This window comes from Rhinatrema bivittatum, chromosome 2 (genome assembly GCF_901001135.1).
Source record: "Rhinatrema bivittatum chromosome 2, aRhiBiv1.1, whole genome shotgun sequence".
Classification (NCBI taxonomy): Eukaryota; Metazoa; Chordata; class Amphibia; order Gymnophiona; family Rhinatrematidae; genus Rhinatrema; species Rhinatrema bivittatum.
The window spans coordinates 413,752,463-413,772,143 of record NC_042616.1 but is presented as its reverse complement, the minus strand read 5'-3'; the positions used below and the strand labels follow the sequence as shown (position 1 = coordinate 413,772,143).

Sequence of the window (19,681 nt, the reverse complement as noted above, 5' to 3'; positions counted from 1 at the left end):
TGACCCCAAGGTGGTGCGCCTTTTTCGCAGAGATGAGCTAGGGCCGCTGATACCGGTTATTCTAGAGGAGCTCACTATTGAAGTCCCTCCTGAGGATTCCAGGGTTGGATCTATGGACCCCGTCATGGTGGGTCTCCGAGGGCCGGCTCGTTCTTTTCCTTTTCACTGGTCGGTCACGGTTTATTGTATAAGGAATGGGACAATCCGGAGCTAGGTTTAAAGGTCGGCCGAGCGATGGAAAAATTGTACCCGCTCCCGGATGACGCGTTGGAGCTCCTCCGGCTTCCCAAGATTGATTCCGCAGTGGCCGCAGTTACCAAACGGACCACTATTCCGGTAACAGGGGGTACAGCCTTAAAAAATCTGCAGGATCGTAAGCTGGAACTGCAACTTAAGAGGATTTTTGAGGTGTCGGCCCTTAGGATCAGGGCAGCTATGTGTACCAGCTTCGCCCAAAGGGCTTGTCTCCGATGGGTTCAGGATTGGCAGGCTGAGTCCGACCTGTCTGGTGCGGCAGCAGAGCGAGCTAGTCGGCTGGAAGCGGCGGTTGCATACGGCGCTGACGCCCTGTATGATCTCCTGAGAACGTCTGCCCGGACGATGGTCTCAGCGGTTTCGGCCCGCAGGCTCCTATGGCTCAGGCACTGGGCGGCGGATACCTCTTCCAAAGCGCAGCTGAGTTCCTTGCCGTTTAAGGGGAAGCTCCTCTTTGGACAACAGTTGGACGATCTGATTAAGTCTCTGGGTGAGAACAAGGTTCACCGGTTGCCGGAGGATAGATACTGGTCGAAAGGTGCTTTTCCTCAGCGGAATCGTTCTCGGGGGAATTGTCGCTTCCGGTCCTCTCGGTCCACCGGGTCATCCTTTCGTCAAAACGCGCCCAGACAGTCTTCTTGGAATCAGTCCTTTCGGGGCCGTCGCCCAGCCAGGGGTGGTGCCCCCCAGGCCCATGGGAGCTCCAAAACTACACAATGAAGTGCGGCCGGCCCACCCTTCCGTTCCAAAGATTGGGGGACGGTTGTCTCTTTTCCGGGAGGCGTGGGTCCAGCTGACGTCCGATCAATGGGTCCTAGACATAATAGAGCACGGCTACGCCTTAGATTTTGCACGGCCAGTCAGGGACCATTACATAGTTTCCCCTTGCGCGTACAGCCAGAAGCGCTTGGCGGTACAGGTCACCCTGCAACGCCTGCAAGATCTAGGGGCCATAGTTCCGGTGCCTGCGGGGCAGCTGCAGCGTGGGCGCTACTCCATTTACTTCGTGGTTCCAAAAAAGGACGGGTCCTTCCGGCCCATCCTCGATCTGAAGCTCGTAAACCACGCTCTGAAGGTGCCCCGGTTTCGGATGGAAACGCTTCGCTCGGTAATAGCGTCGGTGCACAAAGGGGAGTTCTTGGCTTCTCTGGACCTGTCGGAGGCGTACTTCCACATCCCCATCAGTCCGGACCATCAGAGATACCTGCGGTTTGCAGTCCTGGGGCGCCACTTTCAGTTCTGCGCCCTTCCGTTCAGTCTGGCGACAGCTCCCCGGGTATTCACCAAGGTGATGGTGGTAGTTGCGGCCGCTTTGCGACGGGAGGGGATCTTGGTCCATCCGTACCTGGACGATTGGTTGGTTCGAGCGAAGTCGGAAAGTCTCTGCAGGGACGCGGTTCAACGGGTCCTCTGGAAGTTGGGCTCCTTGGGATGGGTGGTCAACCCCGCGAAGAGCCATCTGATCCCCTCTCAGAACTTGGTATTCCTCGGGGCTCGTTTCGATACGGTTTCAGGGAAGGTCTTTCTGACAGAGGAAAGAGTTTGGAAACTCAGGCAACAGGTGTCGGAATTCCAATCTCTCTCTCATCCTACGGCCTGGAGGTCCTGGGCTTCATGGCCTCGACCATCGATCTCGTACCATGGGCATTTGCACATATGCGTCCTCTTCATTCAGATTTGTTGTCCCGCTGGAAGCCTCGCTCGCAGCTTTACGATGCTGTTCTTCCCCTGTTGAGGACGGTGCGTTCCAGTCTGCAGTGGTGGCTTTCTCCGCACAACTTGCGTCAGGGGATGGACCTGGAGACTCCCTGCTGGACCGTAGTGACCACGGATGCCAGCCTCTCCGGATGGGGAGCGGTTTGTCAGGATACGTCGGTCCAGGGTCAGTGGACCAGGCAGGAGGCCTCCTGGTCGATCAATCGCTTAGAGACCAGAGCGGTTCGCTTAGCGCTTCAGGCCCTCCTACCGTTGGTGGAGGGCAGGTCGGTGAGGGTGCTCTCCGACAATGCGACGACAGTAGCATACATCAATCGTCAGGGCGGCACCAGGAGCCGTCCGATGGCGGCGGAGGCACAGCTTTTGCTCCGCTGGGCAGAGGCACATCTTTACCGGATAGCGGATGTTGTCTCACATTGCCGGTGTGGATAGAGGCACATCTTTACCGGATACCGGATGTTGTCTCACATTGCCGGTGTGGACAACATCCAAGCGGATTTTCTCAGTCGCCACCAACTAGACCCCGGAGAGTGGGAACTCTCCGACGACGCCTTTCATCGTCTGTGCGACTGGTGGTCCACGCCGGCTATGGATCTGATGGCGACGTACCGCAACGCCAAGGCCCCTCGGTTCTTCAGTCGTTGGCGGGAACCGGGGGCGGAGGGAGTGGACGCTCTGGTCCTCCCCTGGCCCAGGAACATTCTCCTGTACGTGTTTCCCCCATGGCCGTTGGTGGGCAAAGTCCTGCGCCGCATCGAAAGTCACGCCGGAAAAGTGATTCTAGTGGCCCCGGAGTGGCCAAGGCGTCCGTGGTTCGTGGATCTTCTGGCTCTGGCAGTGGACGGTCCACTGAGGTTTCATCCATCTCCCACGCTACTGCGGCAGGGGCCCGTCTGTTTCACAGAGGCAGATCGCTTTTGTCTAGCGGCATGGCTTATGAAAGGCGTTGGTTGAAGAGTAAGGGTTACTCTGATGCGGTGGTGGCCACGCTCTAACGTTCCCGCAAGACTTCTACGTCTATGGCGTATGTCCGAGTCTGGGGAGTCTTTGAGTCCTGGTGTATCGACCACTGTGTACAGCCCGCGAAGGCGTCTATTCCAGAAGTTCTGGATTTCTTACAGGCAGGACTAGCCAAGGGTTTGGCATTCAATTCGCTGCGGGTGCAGGTGGCGGCTCTGGGCAGTTTCAGAGGGAAGGTGCAGGGAGTGCCTCTTGCCTCTCACCCGGATGTGGTTCGTTTTTTGCGGGGCGTTAAGCACCTTCACCCTCCGGTCTGGAGTCCGTGTCCTTCTTGGAGATTAAACCTGGTACTCAAAGCGCTTTGTTCGGCTCCTTTTGAACCATTGCGTCGGGTGACTTTGAAGGATCTGACCTTGAAGACGGTTTTTCTGGTGGCGGTTTCTTCCGCTAGACGGGTGTCCGAGCTTCAGGCCCTGTCGTGCAGGGAGCCCTTCTTGCGTATTTCCGAGGCGGGAGTCTCCCTGAGAATCGTTCCGTCTTTTCTCCCGAAGGTGGTGTCATCTTTTCATGTGAACCAGTCTGTGGAACTTCCTTCCTTTGCGGGGGTGGATTCTTCTTCTCCAGAGGCAAAGGAGTTGCAGAAGTTGGACGTGAAGAGTGCTCTGTTACGCTATTTAGAGGTAACGAATGGTTTTCAACTTTCGGACCACCTCTTCGTACTTTGGAGTGGGCCCAAAAAAGGGCAGAAGGCATCTAAGTCAATGATTGCCCGATGGTTGAAGGAGGCGATTTCTCCTGCTTACCTGGTTCAGGGTCATCCGCTTCCTTCTGGCCTTAAGGCCCATTCTACTCACTCGCAGTCGACCTCTTGGGCGGAGTGCCAGCAGGTGTCGCCACAGGAAATTTGTAGGGCGGCCACCTGGCAGTCTCCGCATACCTTTGCAAGGCATTATCGGCTTGATGTCCGGGCTCCAGAGCCCGGTTCCTTTGGGGCCAGTGTGCTCCGAGTGGGACTCTCTCAGTCCCACCCTGGTTGAGATAGCTTTGGTACATCCCAGCTGTCCTGGACTGATCCGGGTACGTACAGGGAAAGGAAAATTGGTTCTTACCTGCTAATTTTCGTTCCTGTAGTACCACGGATCAGTCCAGACGACCCGCCCAGGAAGACGATGGAGAGTCCGCTCGGCTGGTGGCTGATCATTCTCTATGTAAGTTTTATTCTCTGCATTTCGTTATTTGTTACATGCGGTTTAGTGTGTTCATATCCTCTGCTCTGCGAGGGAGGTGGTTTTATGGTTGATAGTTATGGTTTTTTGTATCTGTTTTTTCTGCTTGGGTACTGAATCATACTGGTAGACATTAGGTGGCACCTCAGGGGTTTAGGACAGAGTCCGCAAAGTCTTCTTCTGTCTCCATCTGCTGGTGGGGAGGCAAAACCCAGCTGTCCTGGACTGATCCGTGGTACTACAGGAACGAAAATTAGCAGGTAAGAACCAATTTTCCTCTCTATCTCCTTTTTGAAAGTTAGTGCCAGCAGCTTGGTTCCACTCTGGTTAAGGTGGAGCCCATCCTTTCGGAAAAGTCTCCCCTTTCCCCAAAAGTTTCCCCAAAAGTTTCCCCAGTTCCTAATAAAGCTGAATCCCTCTTCCCTGCACCATGGTCTCATCCACGCATTGAAACTCTGGAGCTCTGCCTGCCTCTGGGGACCTGCACATGGAACAGGGAGCATTTCAGAGAATGCCACACTTTCCTTTTCGAGCTGGGAGGTGGTACAAGCAATCGGGCTTGAAGAGGTGGAGGCGGAAGGCCGTGAGGAGGGGACCGCGGCTGGTGTTTCGGACACGATCTTGGTCGAGATCACTGCGGACACCTCAGGAGTGCCCTTCCGGGCAGAATTTCAAAACTTGTTTAAGGAGGTGAGACAAGATATGGCAGGTATTAAAGCTGAATTCGATGTGGTGGTCGCTGAGCTGCGGGGAGAGGTAGCCGAGCTGGGTCAGAGAGGACACGGAGTCCTACGTCGAGGATCAGAGCACGAAGTTGCTCAGCGTTAAGGAAGCGCAGGCGGAACTTATCAGATCATTGAGTGAGCTAGAGGAGAAATTGGAGGACTTAGAAAACAGGTCCCACAGGTCCAATCTCCGTTTTCGCGGTTTTCCAGAAGAGGGTGAGCTGGGGGACTGTTTTCAGATTGTTCAAAGTGTGTGTGACTCACTTTTACAACTTGATGGCCCACTGGACAAGGAGCTTCCTATTAAGCTAGACAGGGCCCACCCATCACTTGGAGCACAACATGGAAATCTACCTTGCGATATCATCGCAGGCTTCCATGACTTTACAACAAAGGAAAAAATTGCTCAGCTGGCCAGAAAGCATGGGCCGCTTCAGTGGCGAGATCAGACAGTTGAAGTGTTCCAAGACCTGTCTTCTATAGCATTAGGAAACGTAGGGAATTTAAACACATAATCTCTGTTTTGAAAAAGGAGGCCATAAGCTACCGGTGGCTTTTTCCCGTTGGACTGTATTTCACGTTCCAAGGCAAAACAGCAAGATTAAGACTGTAGCTGCGGCAGCCATGTTTCTACATGATGTAGGAGTAACCATGTCTATGTGTTGTGTCTGTCGGTCTTCAACGGCTTCTCCCCGTTTGCTTCACCTTTTTCATGGCTCCTCCCGCTTACCTGGGCAAGATGGCTACCGCCGTGTCTACAAACTGACCTCTCTGGCGTCCCTGGAACGGCTATGGTGCAGCCTCCGCCATTGCTCCTCCCAGGTACCTACTAGGGTGCGCGCGTGAGCGCAACCTACATCTTTGTACCACCCTTGGCGCGAACATCGAGGGCGTTCCATCATGCTGATGTCACGCCATCCGGGTATATTACCTTCACTCTTTTGCTAGCTCCCTGAGTTAGCAAGGACTCGAATGCGTTCTTGTCTACGCTACTCTTCCGCTTCCGTGCTGCCACAGGAAGCTCTCCCTCTCTCTGCCCTTCGGGGTATTTGCTAACCTGGGTACCCACTCCTCGGGGGCCCTCTGCTTTATTTCAGGTGCCTTACAGGGAACAGGTACTCGCTCCTCGAGGGCCTGCTCTCCCTGCCTCTGTGCCTGTACCTTCTACAACAGACCTGGTGGAATAGCATATCAACAGCAAACACCTAGTGAGTACTCTAACTCTCAGTCTATCTCATCCACAATATCTCCTCACTGGAAGACCTGCTGCGGAACCTCTTGATGTCATCAAAGAGAGAAGAGCTCCCTCTGCCGAGGTCCCTGAGACTGCAACTACTAGACTGCCTCACTACTGCCACCTCTGGTGGTTCTCTTCAAGCTGTTTAATAAAAAAACTCTTGTGTTTGTGTAATATGAGTCTAGCCCAGTGCTATGGCTCCTCATGGGGCTCCTCTCCGTGGGCGTGGTCATCTCCACAGCACCCAAGGATCCATAAACACACATAACTACAACACTATGCCTGAAGAACAGCCGATGGATCAGCCTCTGCGGAAGAGGAGATCAGAACAACCACAATGGCAGAGGATTCCAGAGGCAGGTAGAAGGCTACGAAGATACACCAGGAATCCCTCGTCACCTGGAATGGCGAGTGGCTGATCTGGCTCAGGAATTTATATAGGAAAGCTGGTGGTTGATTCATGGCCTTTTCCTAAGGCTTCTTTCAGGTGTTCTCTGGGGCGAGTTTCATCCTTGCTGGTAGAAGCTCCTGTTTCATTAGTGGGGGATTTGAATATTTTCTATTTCTCTTTTTCTATGCTTTATTTGGTTTCATAAGTTAGCAGAGGATCGTGAGGATTTAGTGGATGGGAGGGGATATGTGGATTTGGGCCTCATCTCTTTCAGAGGCGTATTCCTCATGATGGGAGGTATTCGCCATGGTGGGATATGGCGTTCTCGGTTTGGGGCTGGGAGGGGAGGATGGGGTAGAGATTCTGGAAGGATGGTGGGGAGGCGGGGGCAGACAGACATGGATGGGGGTTCTATTTTGTTGACATGTTTCAGTCAATGAAGTGTGCAAGAGCTGGGACATTGGGGTCACAGAGTGGATATGGGAGTGGGGGGTACTGTCTTTGTGGAATGGTTAAAAATGTTGTTGAATGTTAAAGGCTTAAACACTCCCCAAAATAGGAAGTCATTGATATGAGAAACTGAGACTCTGAAATCTTATGTGATTTTTTTGCCAAGAGACCCATTTAAAAGCAAGGCATGAGCGGTTGATGAGAGCGGGTAATTTTCCTATGCAATACTTTGCACCTGCTATGAAAGATAACAAATATGGGGGTGTGGGGATTTTGTTCTCTAAACACTTGGTAGTAGATGTGAAGGCAGTAGTTATTAGAGACTCCAGTGGGAGATTCCTGATTTTAAAAGCTAATATATTGAAGAAGCTTTTCACATTTGTTAACTTAAATGCCCCGAATATTTCTCAGGGGGATTTTTTCTAATATTCTCACTGTTTGGGCTGAAGGTCATCTCTTTGTTGGAGGGGATTTTAATCTAACTAGGAATCCATTTTTAGATAACTCTGGAGGTGCAAACGGAGCACTTAAAATTCAGAAACGTTAATTTGAAAGCAATGATTTCAGATTGGGGCTTGATAGACATCTGGCAGTTACATAATCCTACTGTGAAGGATTTTTCTTTCTATTCTAAAGCCCATCTAGCATACTCAAAAATAGATTTCTTTTTGCTGGTTAAATCTCTGGTGGGCCAAACATTAGATGCAGGTATAGGTCCCATAACTTAGTCCGACTTTGCACCTAAGATGGGGAGAGACAGGGTCGGGACGAAATACTGGAGACTAAATGAGGATTTGTTATCAGATAAATCCTTTGTCTCCAAGTTGATGACCGATATTAAGGAATATCTTTTCATTAATAGAAATGGGGAGGTTATACCAGCAATTCTTTGGGAATGTCTGAAATCTGTGCTGCAAGGTAAATTTATCTCACGTGCCTCATATCTTAAGAAAGAAAGGGACTGAACACGGCAAAAGATAGGTAAATTAGAACTCCGCCATAAAAGACACCCAGAGAAATCCATTACTGCGCTACTAGATGCAGCTAAACAGGAGTTACAAAAGTTGGATCTAGCCAAAATAGCATTGCATATGAACAAAGTCAAACAAAAATATTTCGAATTCGGGGATAAGGCAGGGAAGCTCTTGGCTAGGAGACTGAAGGCCCGGCCATGCAAAATCAAATTTTGAAATTAAAAACTAAGGAAGATCAATTTATATATGATAGCAACTTGTTATCGCACCGGTTTGTTCAATTCTGTACGGACCTATATGCAGCAGATCTGAATATTAGGAATGCCAATATTGATAATTATCTTAAAGATGTTTCACTTCCAGGGCTCGATGAGACACCTGGGGATTTTCTGAACAGAAAAATAGAGATTGAAGAGGTGTTCATGCTTATTTCTAACCTTAAACCTGGCAAATCTCTGGGGATCGATAGGCTATCCTCTAAATTTTATAAAATCTTCCGCCCAGTGATCTGGACCCCTTAGTAGAAATGTTCAATTTCCTGAGAGAACGGGGGGAGTTGGCCCAGGGTGCAAATGTAGCGGGTATTATAGTATTAACAAAGGGAGGACGGGACCTTACCCTTTGCGGGTCATACAGGCCCATTTCTTTAATTAATTTAGATCTTAGCTAAAGTCCTGGTGCTAAGGTTGGGTAAGGTGGCCCCCTCCTTAATACACAGAGATCAATTGGGATTTGTGCCCAGAAGGCTAGCTGCTGACAATGTCCATAGGGTGGTAAATTTAACGTGGTGGGCCAAAATGCACCATATCCCCGCTGTTTTACTAGCAACTGATGCTGAAAAGGCATTTGACTGAGTACACTGGCCATTTCTATTCCAGGTGCTACAAAGAATGGGGCTGGGAGAGTATTTTACAAATTGGGTTCAAGCTTTGTACCGGAACCCAAAAGCAAGTATCTGGATCAATGGCTGATCCACTGAGTTCTTTTCAGTGCAAAGAGGCACGAGACAGGGATGTCCATTGTCCCCTCTATTGCATTATCCTTTTTGCCTCTAGCTATTAAAATACGTGTGAACGTATCAGTTAGGGGAATCCCAGTTGGGTCACATAGTTATAAGCTGATGCTGTTTGCCGATGATTTACTCTTTACCTTGTCCACGCCCCATCTTTCCTTCATAACACTTTAGCAGAATTGAGGGGATATGGAAATGTCTCAGGCTTTAAAGTTAATGAAAACAAATCTGAGGTTCTGAATGTTAATCTCTCCCTGGAAGGGGCCCAAAATTTGCAGGCCAGCTTACCTTTCCGTTGGGCAAAGGAGAGCATAAAATACCTTGAGGTACATCTGTGTTTGAACGAAGCTCACCTCTTTGAATTTAATTATAAACATCTGGCATCTGATATTTTTAGCGATCTGGCTAGGTGGGATAGACTAGGCTTACCTTGGTTAGCTAGAATCCATACTATTAAAATGAATATACTCCCCAGGTTTTCTTACCTCTTTCAGAAATTATCCATATAAGTATCAGATATTGTCCTACGAAATCGGGAGAAGAAAATAAAGGGCTTCATTTAGAAGAAAAGACCACCCAGGGTGTCTAAGAATGTTCTTTTCCAAACCAAATCCCAGGGAGGGTTGAGTGTGCCCAAGTTGACCTGCTATTATGCTGCCGCGCATTTAAGGGCAGTGTTAGAATGGTATTATGAGCATAAACAGAAAAGTTGGATTGACATTGAAACTGCCATCACAGGGTTCTCTTCTTTAGTTAGTTTACTGTGGATATCCAGATGTCCCCAAGAGAGTTGGGGTCAGTTATCCCCTTTCTCTAGAGTAACTATGATAGTTTGGTTTCAATTTAGAAAGAGGCTTGTTGGAGATAGGAATTACTGGCCTAGGACCTGGAAAAGAGGATTTGCATTCAGATAACTAACAACAAGGACTGAACTTCACAATCTGGTTAAACAAATAAGCGTGGGGGTAGCTTGCTTATTATGGCAGTTACTACCCTAAACCAATTAAGCCTGATACATCACTTTGAATGCATAAACAGTGTTGCTCTCTGCTTCTACAGTGGGGGGAAATGTGGAAAAGAGGATTTGCTTTCAGACAACAACCAACAAGGACTGAACTTCACAATCTGGGTAAACAAATAAGCATGGGTGTAGTTTGCTTATTACGGCGGTTACTACCCTAAACCAATTAAGCCTGATACATCACTTTGAATGCATATACAGCATTGCTCTCTACTTCAACGGCAGGGGGAAATGTGGAAAATGGATGTAGTCTGAATGTAAATCCTAACAAAGCATTGTTCTGTGCAGTCAGGGTAAATAAGCATCGGGGTAACTTGCTTGATGCGGCGATTACTACCCTTAACCATTAAGCCTTATGCTCACCTTTGATGCAACTCCAACATTACTCTCTGCATCAATGACAGGGGAAGGAAGTAAATTTGAATCAAACTATTACCAACAAGGGCCCTGAACACACTCGGTGCAGTCAGTCCCAGTGCCGTCAAAAAAGGGTAAATCGTCAATTAGCATTCCAAAATGATGCATCAAGACCTCTGAAGCAATCGATGCATGGACCTTCAAAGTTCTTGAAGCATGCCGATGCATCGGAGCAACTGAATCAACCAACACATTGTCCATCCATCTGAAGCAGGCTACATCAAACTGCCTGACACTTGATGCATCAGTGTGATCTATGCACAATGCATTGGTACAATTGATGCACCCTGTATTAGTGTAGTCGATGCACAGTGCATTGAAGACAATAAAGCACAATGCACAGAAGCCATTAACACATGAGGAATAGCCTAGTGGTTAGAGGAAGGAATAGATGGTTAGAGGAGGAATAGTGGTTAGAGGAACGAATAGTGGTTAGAGGAGGAATAGCCTAGTGGTTAGAGCAGTGGGCTACAAACCAGGAGACCAGCGTTCAAGTCCCGCTGTCACTCCTTGTGACCTTGGGCAAGTCACCTTACCCTCCATTGCCTCAGGTACAAACTTAGATTGTAAGCCCTCTGGGGATAGGGAAATACCTACAGTACCTGAATGTAAATCGATGTGATATCTCAATTGAATGTTGATATATAAAAATAAATAAATGAGGCACAAACCAGTTGAAGCACTTTTTGATGCATGCTGCATCAAAGAAGTTGACATACAATGCATCAAAATTGCTGATGCACTCTGCTATAAAGACTTTGAAACATTCAAAAGGTGATCAATCTACACTTCGGAGATCAACCTCGATGCAGGCATTGATGCACGTTGGTACTGCATCGGCGCAGCTGACACATACAGAAGGGGAGTCACTCCATATCAATTCAGATGATGGTCCATACATCTCCCCATTATCACCTCATTCTATAGCGTCTAGGAGGTCTACAGAAGGGGATCAGAATTTACCAGTGCATCCTAGTGAAATTGTAAAAGCCTCTCTGCCTACACAACAATATGTGGCTTATGGCACTTCACTAGCAGAGGCCAGGCTACAGCTACCACCTCCCATCACTAGAGCCCTGCCGATCTCCCAGCTAATGACTCAAGGTCTCTGCCTACAATCACCAGATCCTATATGCTCCATACTTTAATCCTCCAATCATCCACTAGTATCAGAGCATTAATCTGTTTTAGTGTTGGAGGAGGACATCCCACCACTAACTACAGCTTAGAGATCTCAGCAGGCCATGGAACAAATAACAGACATAGCAAGGTGTATTTGACTCCATTGTACTAGATCAAGCCAGTTGATCACTCTTTTTATACTCATATTATAATAGTGACCTCAGTTTAGCATTAAGAAGAGAGAACAGTTCAGTCTTACTTCAAGGTATTTTTCCTGAGAATGTGCAAGAACAATTATTATTGTAATTAGAAGAATAACTGAGTGAGAGCCATGAATTCATGACAATCCTCAGCAGCTTTGGTGCATAGAGAATAAACTTCTTTGGTTCTTTTATAAACAACGAGAGGCTTCCCCCAGAATTCCTGGAACAATGGGGAATAGGCACTAGCTCAGAAGATTTAATTAGAGTCCTCTCTCTCAATATCTCTTTCTCTCTCTGTTTATGTTTTACCTTGTGCTCTGTAGGAGATCTGGAAAAGGAGAAAAGAAGGTTGCAGAACATTCTGGCAACTGGGAAGGACATTCCAGAACCAAAACGAGGACCACCACCACTGCCTGCCCCCATACAAGAGGAGGTGCCAGTGATTGACAGATTTGATGAATGTAAGTTGAGGGCATCAGGGCTTTGGGATTTTCATGGCAGAGTATAACTGTTTTCCACAGTGCCAGGCCAGGGTACTGGTGAACTATTTCTAGGAGACATTGCATGCATAATGTGGCAGCAGCAGTCACCAAATTTGTTGCCTTACTCCAGCCTTCTCCTCCTTCCTCTCCAGTGGTGAATGAAATCCAGGAGAGAAAGGAGTTCCTCGCTGACATGGAAGCTTTAGGGCAAGGGAAGAAGTATCGCACAATCATTCAAACTGAGATCTCTCAGGTAATCTCTTCAGCAGCATTTGAAGGAGCATGTAGCAAGGAGAGTGGAAAAGAGAGCCTTTGATTTTCAGCAAAGGTGAACTATTTATAGGTCTCACATGCATAACCCTTATTACAGACTGAATCATAAAACCAACTTTTTTATGATAATAATAAATTATGAAGAGCAAACTGTGAGGGTATAAGCTACTTTGTTGCCTAGAAAAAGGTGCTGGTATTCAGTACTAAACTTTTATAATTGTTTTAAAAGACACGCATTCTTTTTCCTCCCAAGATATTGCTAACCACTCACCCCTGAAAAAGGCATAAATTGTCCCAGAAAGATCACCAGGGTTGCTGGAAGCATTCGGTGGACTAGGCAGCCACCTAAAGCACCACAGGTTTGGGGGAACCGCCTAGTGCTTCCATCAGCTCTCCTCAGATGTGGCCTTAGACAGCAGAGCAAAACTCTGTAGATGTTCCTTGATAGCAGAACCTTGGCGATTATGCCGCCTTCTTCCTTCCCACGCAGACCCAGAAGTAGAGGTTGTGTCATGTGGGTCTGTGTGGGTAGGAAGGAGGAGGTGCAGTCATCATGGTAAGAGGGAGCAGATCAGCTTCACAAGGTAGAAGAAAGAAGCAGGACTCAGCAGGCAGAGCAACATCAGCCAGGCCGTTGCAGCCTGAAGAAGCAGGAGCAGTATTGGCCAGGCCCACACAGCTAAAGAGAGAAGCAGGAGCATCATCAGGCCCATAAATGGGAGAGAGAGAGGAGGCATCCTGATGGCCATGTGGGCCCAGGGAGGAGGCTGCTGTCATTTATGTGTTCTGGAGGAAGAGAAGATTGAGTGACCATATGTGGGGGATGGAGAGTTTGTATATGTGAGATAGAGAGAAGAAAGTTTGTGCGTCACCCCACTAATAAGAAATCAGTATGACAAAAAGTCAAATGGAAGAAAAGATTGCCAAAAAAGTAAAGCGAGGTGACAAAACATTTTTCAGATATATCAGCGCATAATCAAGCTATGGAATCTGTTGCGATAGGACTGGTCAAAGCAACTAACAAAGTGGGGTTCAAAAGAGGCAAGATTGACACTACCTATGGGGAGGAACCCTTCAGGTTCTCACCATCAGCAGGCAGACCCAGGTGAAACAGTCAGAGCCTTTACTTTATCAGCCCACGTTCCACACGGATTGAGCCTTCGGATGCCAGCAGGACTTAGGTAGGATCTCTGCTGATAGCAGAAGAGAAGGTCCGTTGTTAACCTGGGTTGTATACAGGCAGCAGTTAGGCGTATCAGAGGTCCAGGCAATAGTCGGGGCAGTCAGCAGTCAGTCATTTCCGGAGTCCAGGCCAAGGTGAAACCAGGTATTCATCCAAGAGTGGAGAAGAGGGATGGATAGGAAGGTCAGCAGAAAAAGACAAGAACAAGCGGGCAACATGGATGGGGCAGACTGGAGCAAGGACAGAAGACAAACCGGAGACAGCTGGACTAGGACTGAAGGTAAGCTGGATGCAGACTATAGGCAGGCTAGACGAGGCTGAAGACAGACTGAATGAAGACTGGAACAAGGCTGGAAATGAGGACTGGGATCAGATGGAGAAGCATCATGCACTATATGGCGTAGTTGGACCCGTTGCTAAGGCAGGTTGTGTTTGGGGAGGGCAGCACTCAGGACATCATCAGGAGTTGCGGGGACTTTCCTGCCACGGTCTTTATAAGAGGGTTTGTTGGCGTGTACGCATGCCTAGGGAAAGGTTCAGTGTGTAGAGGCCGGCAGCATCCTGCTGCATGTGTGCTGGCAGCATTTTCACTGCATCCTGAAGTAAGGCTGGCCTGGGCCCAGAGGTGAGAGTGACGGTTCATGGGGGTAGCCCGCAAACCACCAATTGTAACAGTGCCCCCCCTTAAGCCCCCCTCCTGAGGCCTTTGGTTTACTTGGTGTACCAATGGTAAAAGTCTGTTTTACCTCTCTTGAACTGGGGTGCCAGCCTCTTTTCGTTATCTGTGGTTTTCTTGGTTCGGATGGTGACTTTCTCAATTGGTTGATTGGTTTGTTCCCATAGTTCATGCAATTCCAGGTTGAGAGCTGAGCCACAGGTGAAGGAACTGTCACGGCAGAGATTGGAGACGAAGGCAAAGGTTGTTTCCCGTAACCCAGCTGGAAAAGGGAAGCACTGAAGGTGGCATTGACATGATTGTTATGGAGAGTCTCGGCTCCTTCCAGACTATATTGGTGGAGGACAGCCCCTACTGCAAGGGTAGAGGCATCTACCTCCCTTTCAGATTCTTGACTGGTAAAAATATAATAAACTGCTTCTTATCTTTCTTTTATGTTCTTCCTGAAGTCTGGTACATAGAATCCGTATTTCTTCATCTTTGCGGTAAAAAATGACTCAAGTCTTCTCTTTGTCAGATTGTTTTCTTCCTGTTAAAACTTCCATTTAGATCTCTCATTTTCCAGCTGTTCTTTTGAGTGTTCATAAATTATGTTGGGAGGTATCTCCTGTCCTCTGGTTTCTGAGTCTTTCAGCAATACAAGCCATACCACATGCATTACCAGAGTTGACTGGAGCATGCAATTAGAATTTCGACTGAATCATAGGGTTATTTTCCTGGAGGTGCTGAGGAATGGTCTGAACATCCCTGTTTTCCGTAATGGGAGTTGAGTGTCTTGGAAGGATGGAAGCCACAGATACCCAGTGGGTGAGCTCCAAAGTGGACCAATCAAAGTGTGATTGATGTTGTCAGAGCCATGGCAGGCCTAATATAACAGGATTCTATGCTCTGGGAAAGATGTGGAAGCTGATTCTCTCTGTGTGCAAGGATCTGGTGCGTAAGGTGAGGGACACAATGGACTGGATCATCTGTCCTGGAAGAGGGTCTTCATAGACTGAGAAAAGTACCAGTGGTGGAGTCATCTGGACAGTGGGTATTTGAAGTTGGTTGACAAGATCTTGCAATATGACATTTCCCCCGGAGACAGAGTCCACCAAGAGCCAGATGGATAAATACATGAAGCCCTGTTCTATTGTGACTGATAGGAGGAGCTGGGGAGTTGGGGTAATGAGGCCTAATGTTGTCATCTGCCCAAGCGACCCTTAGCATTGTAAGTTTCCCAGTCTCTCGGGACACTGAGCCAAGAGATAACCCTATGCTGCACAGTCGAGGCAAAAGTTTTGTTGCCTGCATCAGAGCTTCTCTTCAGGGGCCAAACAACAGCAGCCCAATTGTATTGGTCTTTCAGTGCTCAAAAGGTCGATGGTGTGGCAGCGGGCACCAGGGGAGATTTGGTAGGATAGTGCCCCATGATGCTTCTACATACCAAGCGGGTCTCTCGGGTTCTCTCCTGCAGGCACCGGTCTATCTTGCCACTGAGGTCAATGGGGGCTTCCAACAAGGTAGGAAGCTCCTGGGCGGCAAACTCATCCTTAATCTTCCCAGAGAGGCCTTCCAGGAAAATGGTGATCAAGCTCCCTCCCCCCCCCCCCCCCCCCCCCCCAAGTTCAGTTTGGAAACTAAGGTTCTAAATTCCATGGCATACTGGGCCAAGGTTTGGGCACCCTGATGAAGTTGGAGTAGGTCCGAAGCCATCAAAGCTGCCTGAACCGGTTCCTAGAAGATAGACCAGAATTTTTCTGTAAACTGCTGGAGATCAAATAGGATAGGGTCCCCTCATTCCCAAAGGGGAGAGACCTAGGCCAGTGCTGCTCCCTCTAGCAGTAAGTAGTCTTGGTTTGGTCATCAGGGAACAAAGGAATCTGCAACTGAAAGTGCATTCTTCACTGGTTAAGAAATCCCCAACATGTCTTGGGATCCCCGCATAACAGGGTGATGCTGGCAGTTGAGGGACATGCCAACTGGATGCTGAAGGAGATAGCAATGCCGCTACAGGCGAAGACGATGTGGTAGGTGCAGTCAGGATGTCCAGTCACGTGGAAAGACGGTCTGGCCAAGAGTTCCAAGGCAGCCTGTTGTTCCTGTAACTTGCGAGCTATGCCAGGGATAGCCTGTAGCAAAGTCAATTCTGCCGAGTCCATGGCCTCAGCAACCTGTTGTATCTGTAAACCCTTGGGCTGAGGCAAGATTGACGCTACCTATGGGGAGGAGCCCTTCAGGTTCTCACTATCAGCAGGCAGACCCAAGCGAAGTAGAGACCGGTCAGGGCCTTCATTTATACTATCCCACGTTTCCCTCAGGTTGAGCCTTCAGGTGCTGGGGTCAGCAGGAATTAGGTGGGGTCTCTGTTGATGGCAGAAGAGAAGGTCCGTAGTTAACTAGGGTCATAGGCAGGCGGCATTCAGGTGTATCTGATGTCCAGGTAATGGTCAGGGTCAGGCAGTGGTCATTCATATCTGGGGACCAGGCCAAGCTCAAACCAGGTATCTGTCCAAGAGCGAAGAAGAGGTAGGAATAGGCAGGGCAGGCAGGCAAGACGAGAAAATGCGGGCAACGTGGATGAGGCATACTGGAGCGAGGACAGAAGACAAACCGGAGACAACTGGACTGCAAACCGGAGACTGCTAGACTGGGACTGAAGGCAAGCTGAATGCAGACTAAAGGCAGGCTGGATGAGGCTGAAGACAGACTAGACAAAGACGAGCAAGGCTGGAAATGAGGACTGGGGTCAAATGGAGAAGCAAAATGCACTACACGACGTAGCTGGATCTGCAGGACATCATCAATAGGGACCTCAGGGACTTTCCTGCCATGGTCCCTTTAAGAGGACGACGTTGGCAGACGTATTTGCCTAGGGAGAGACATGGTATGCAGAGGCTGGCAGCATCCTGCTGCGTGAGCTAGCAGTGTTTTTGCTGCATCCTGAAGTAAGCCGGCCTGAGCCCAGAGGTGAGAGCTGCAGTTCGTGAGGTTTGCCCGTGGACCACTGATCATAACAGGTAGACTTGGGAAAGCCAGCACTTATCCCTAGGAATGAGATACAAGAAATAGATCAGCTATTGGGGATTTGCCAGGCACTTGTGTTCCAGATTGGCCACTGTTGGAGACAGAAGGCTGGGCTCGATGGACCTTGATCTGACCCAGCATGACATGTCTTTTGTTCTTAAGGCCAGAGGTGGTGTTTTAAGATTGAAAGGAGACCCCAAGGAGCAATGTGTAGAGAAAGATGAGGAAAAAAGCTGAAATATTAAATGAATATTTTATTTAGGGGTTCACAAAAAGAAAGACCTTGAAGGAGGACTGTTGCTGGTTGGCAAGAATAAAGATGGATGTAGGGTAGATACCACCCTATTTACAGAATAGGCCACTGAAAGTGGACAAGGCCATGTGTCCAGATAAGATACATCCCAGGATTCTAAGATAGATCAGAGCGGTATCGATGGGTTCACTTTAGGATCTGTTTAATAGAACCTTGGAGACAGGAGTGGTGCCACGAAGATGGAGAAGGGTGGTTGTGATCCCACTTCACAAAAGTGGAAGTATAGAGCAGACTGGAAACTAGAGGCTGGTGAGCCTTATCTCTGTGAAGACTCTGCTGAAGGAAAATATAGTGAACTATCTACAATCCGGTGGGCTGCAGGATCCAAAGTAACATGTTTTTTCCAGAAGAGGGTTATGTGAAATGAATCTGATCTGAATTTTTTTTTATTGGGTTACTAGAGAATTAGATTAAGGATGAGCACTTAATGTAGTTTACTTGGATTTCAGAAAAGCTTTTGATAGGGTCCCGCATAGGAGGCTATGAATAAAATAAATAGCCTGGGGAGTGGATCCCAAGGTGGTGAAATGGTTCAGAAATTGGTTGATGGGCAGATGACAGCAAGTAATGGTAAATGGAACTCACTCTGAAGAGAGAAGTGTGACTAGTGGAGTGCCTCAGGGATTGGTTCTGGGGCTGGCTCTGTGCAATATCTTTGTGAGCGATATTGCAGAGGGGTTAGAAAGAAAATTTTATCTCATTGCAGATGACACTACATTCTACAACAGAGTGAACACACCTGAAAGAGTAGAAAGCATGAGAATCGATCTAAGAAAGCTTGAGGAGTGGTTGAAGGTTTGACAGCGGGCATTCAATGCACAGTCATTCATTTGAGATGCAGTAATCCAAAGGCGCTGTATGTGATAGGTATTGGCAGGGTGAGAGACTGATTAGCATGGACTGGAAGAGAGACCTCAGGGTAATAGTGTCTGATCATCTGAAAGTAGCAAAACAATGTGACAAGGTGGTGGCTAAGACCAGAAGGACTGAAGAAACAGCAAGGAAGGCTGTCTAACAAAGCCGTGAGGGCAACAAAACAGGATTAGCAGCCAGATGTCCAAACAGGATTTCTTTATTGAGCAGCAACACGAATATGTAAACAAGCCCGACTCTGGCCGAGTTTCACCCTCTTTCAATGGGGCTACATTAGGTATCCCGGTCTTAATTAAGACTCTACAACAGCTGATTATTAAACAGACCTTGGAAAACATATATGGGCAGTGGTGCCCCTGCCTCTCATTCACTCAGGAGTACGCATGTGTTTATGTGCCGATATTATTGGATGTGCTTACGGTGGCAGGCGTCAGCGGCAGCACCTCTCTCCCGTATTCACTCATACAAAACTCATGGCAAAACCAGCAGGAAAAAGGAGGTGATAATGCCCCTGTAGAGGTCATTTGTAAGGTCTTACCTTGGAGTATGGTAGTCAGGCAGTTAGCGTAGCTGGGTTTAAAAAAGGTTTTGACAAGTTCCTGGAGGAGAATTCAATAAACTGTTATTAACAAAGTAGACTTATGAAATAGCCATTAATTATCACTGAGTGATAGCAGCATAAGATCTGTTTACTGTTTGGGATCTTGTCAGGTACTTGTGACCTGGATTGGCCACTGTTGGAAACAAAATACTGGGCTGACCCAGTATGGCAAGTTCTTATATGACAGGATAGAAATGGTCCAGAGAAAGGCAACCAAAATGGTTTGGGATTTTTACTGAAAGACATATAAGATGAGACTGTAGACCCTAGATATGTATACCCTGGAGGAGAGGAGAGGAGAGACAGGAGGGTTGTGATACAGATGTTTAAATACCTGAAAGATATTAATAAAGCACAAAATCAAACCGTTTCTGATAGAAAAGAAGCTGTAGAACTAGAGGAAACTGCAGGGGGTAGACTCAGGAGCAACATAAGAAAATATTTCTTCATGGAAAGGGTAGTGGGGCATAGAATGCCTTCCTGGAAGAGGCAGTGAAGACAAGAACAGTAACTGAATTCTAAAGGGCATGGGATAAACACAGCAGAGTCCATATTCAGCAGCATT

The 19,681-nt window shown here is 48.1% G+C and overlaps 1 protein-coding gene across 6 annotated transcripts in view; it reads left to right on the top strand.

Moving 5' to 3' along the window:
* Positions 1-19,681, top strand: part of C2H22orf23 (chromosome 2 C22orf23 homolog) — a 55,464-nt gene that overhangs the window by 34,875 nt on the left and 908 nt on the right. For all 6 annotated transcript variants that reach the window (XM_029590139.1, XM_029590144.1, XM_029590140.1 and 3 more), the window contains 2 exons: positions 12,033-12,170; positions 12,344-12,444. In XM_029590139.1, coding sequence (XP_029445999.1) covers positions 12,033-12,170; positions 12,344-12,444 — 239 coding nt within the window. The remainder of the gene's footprint in view (positions 1-12,032; positions 12,171-12,343; positions 12,445-19,681) is intronic.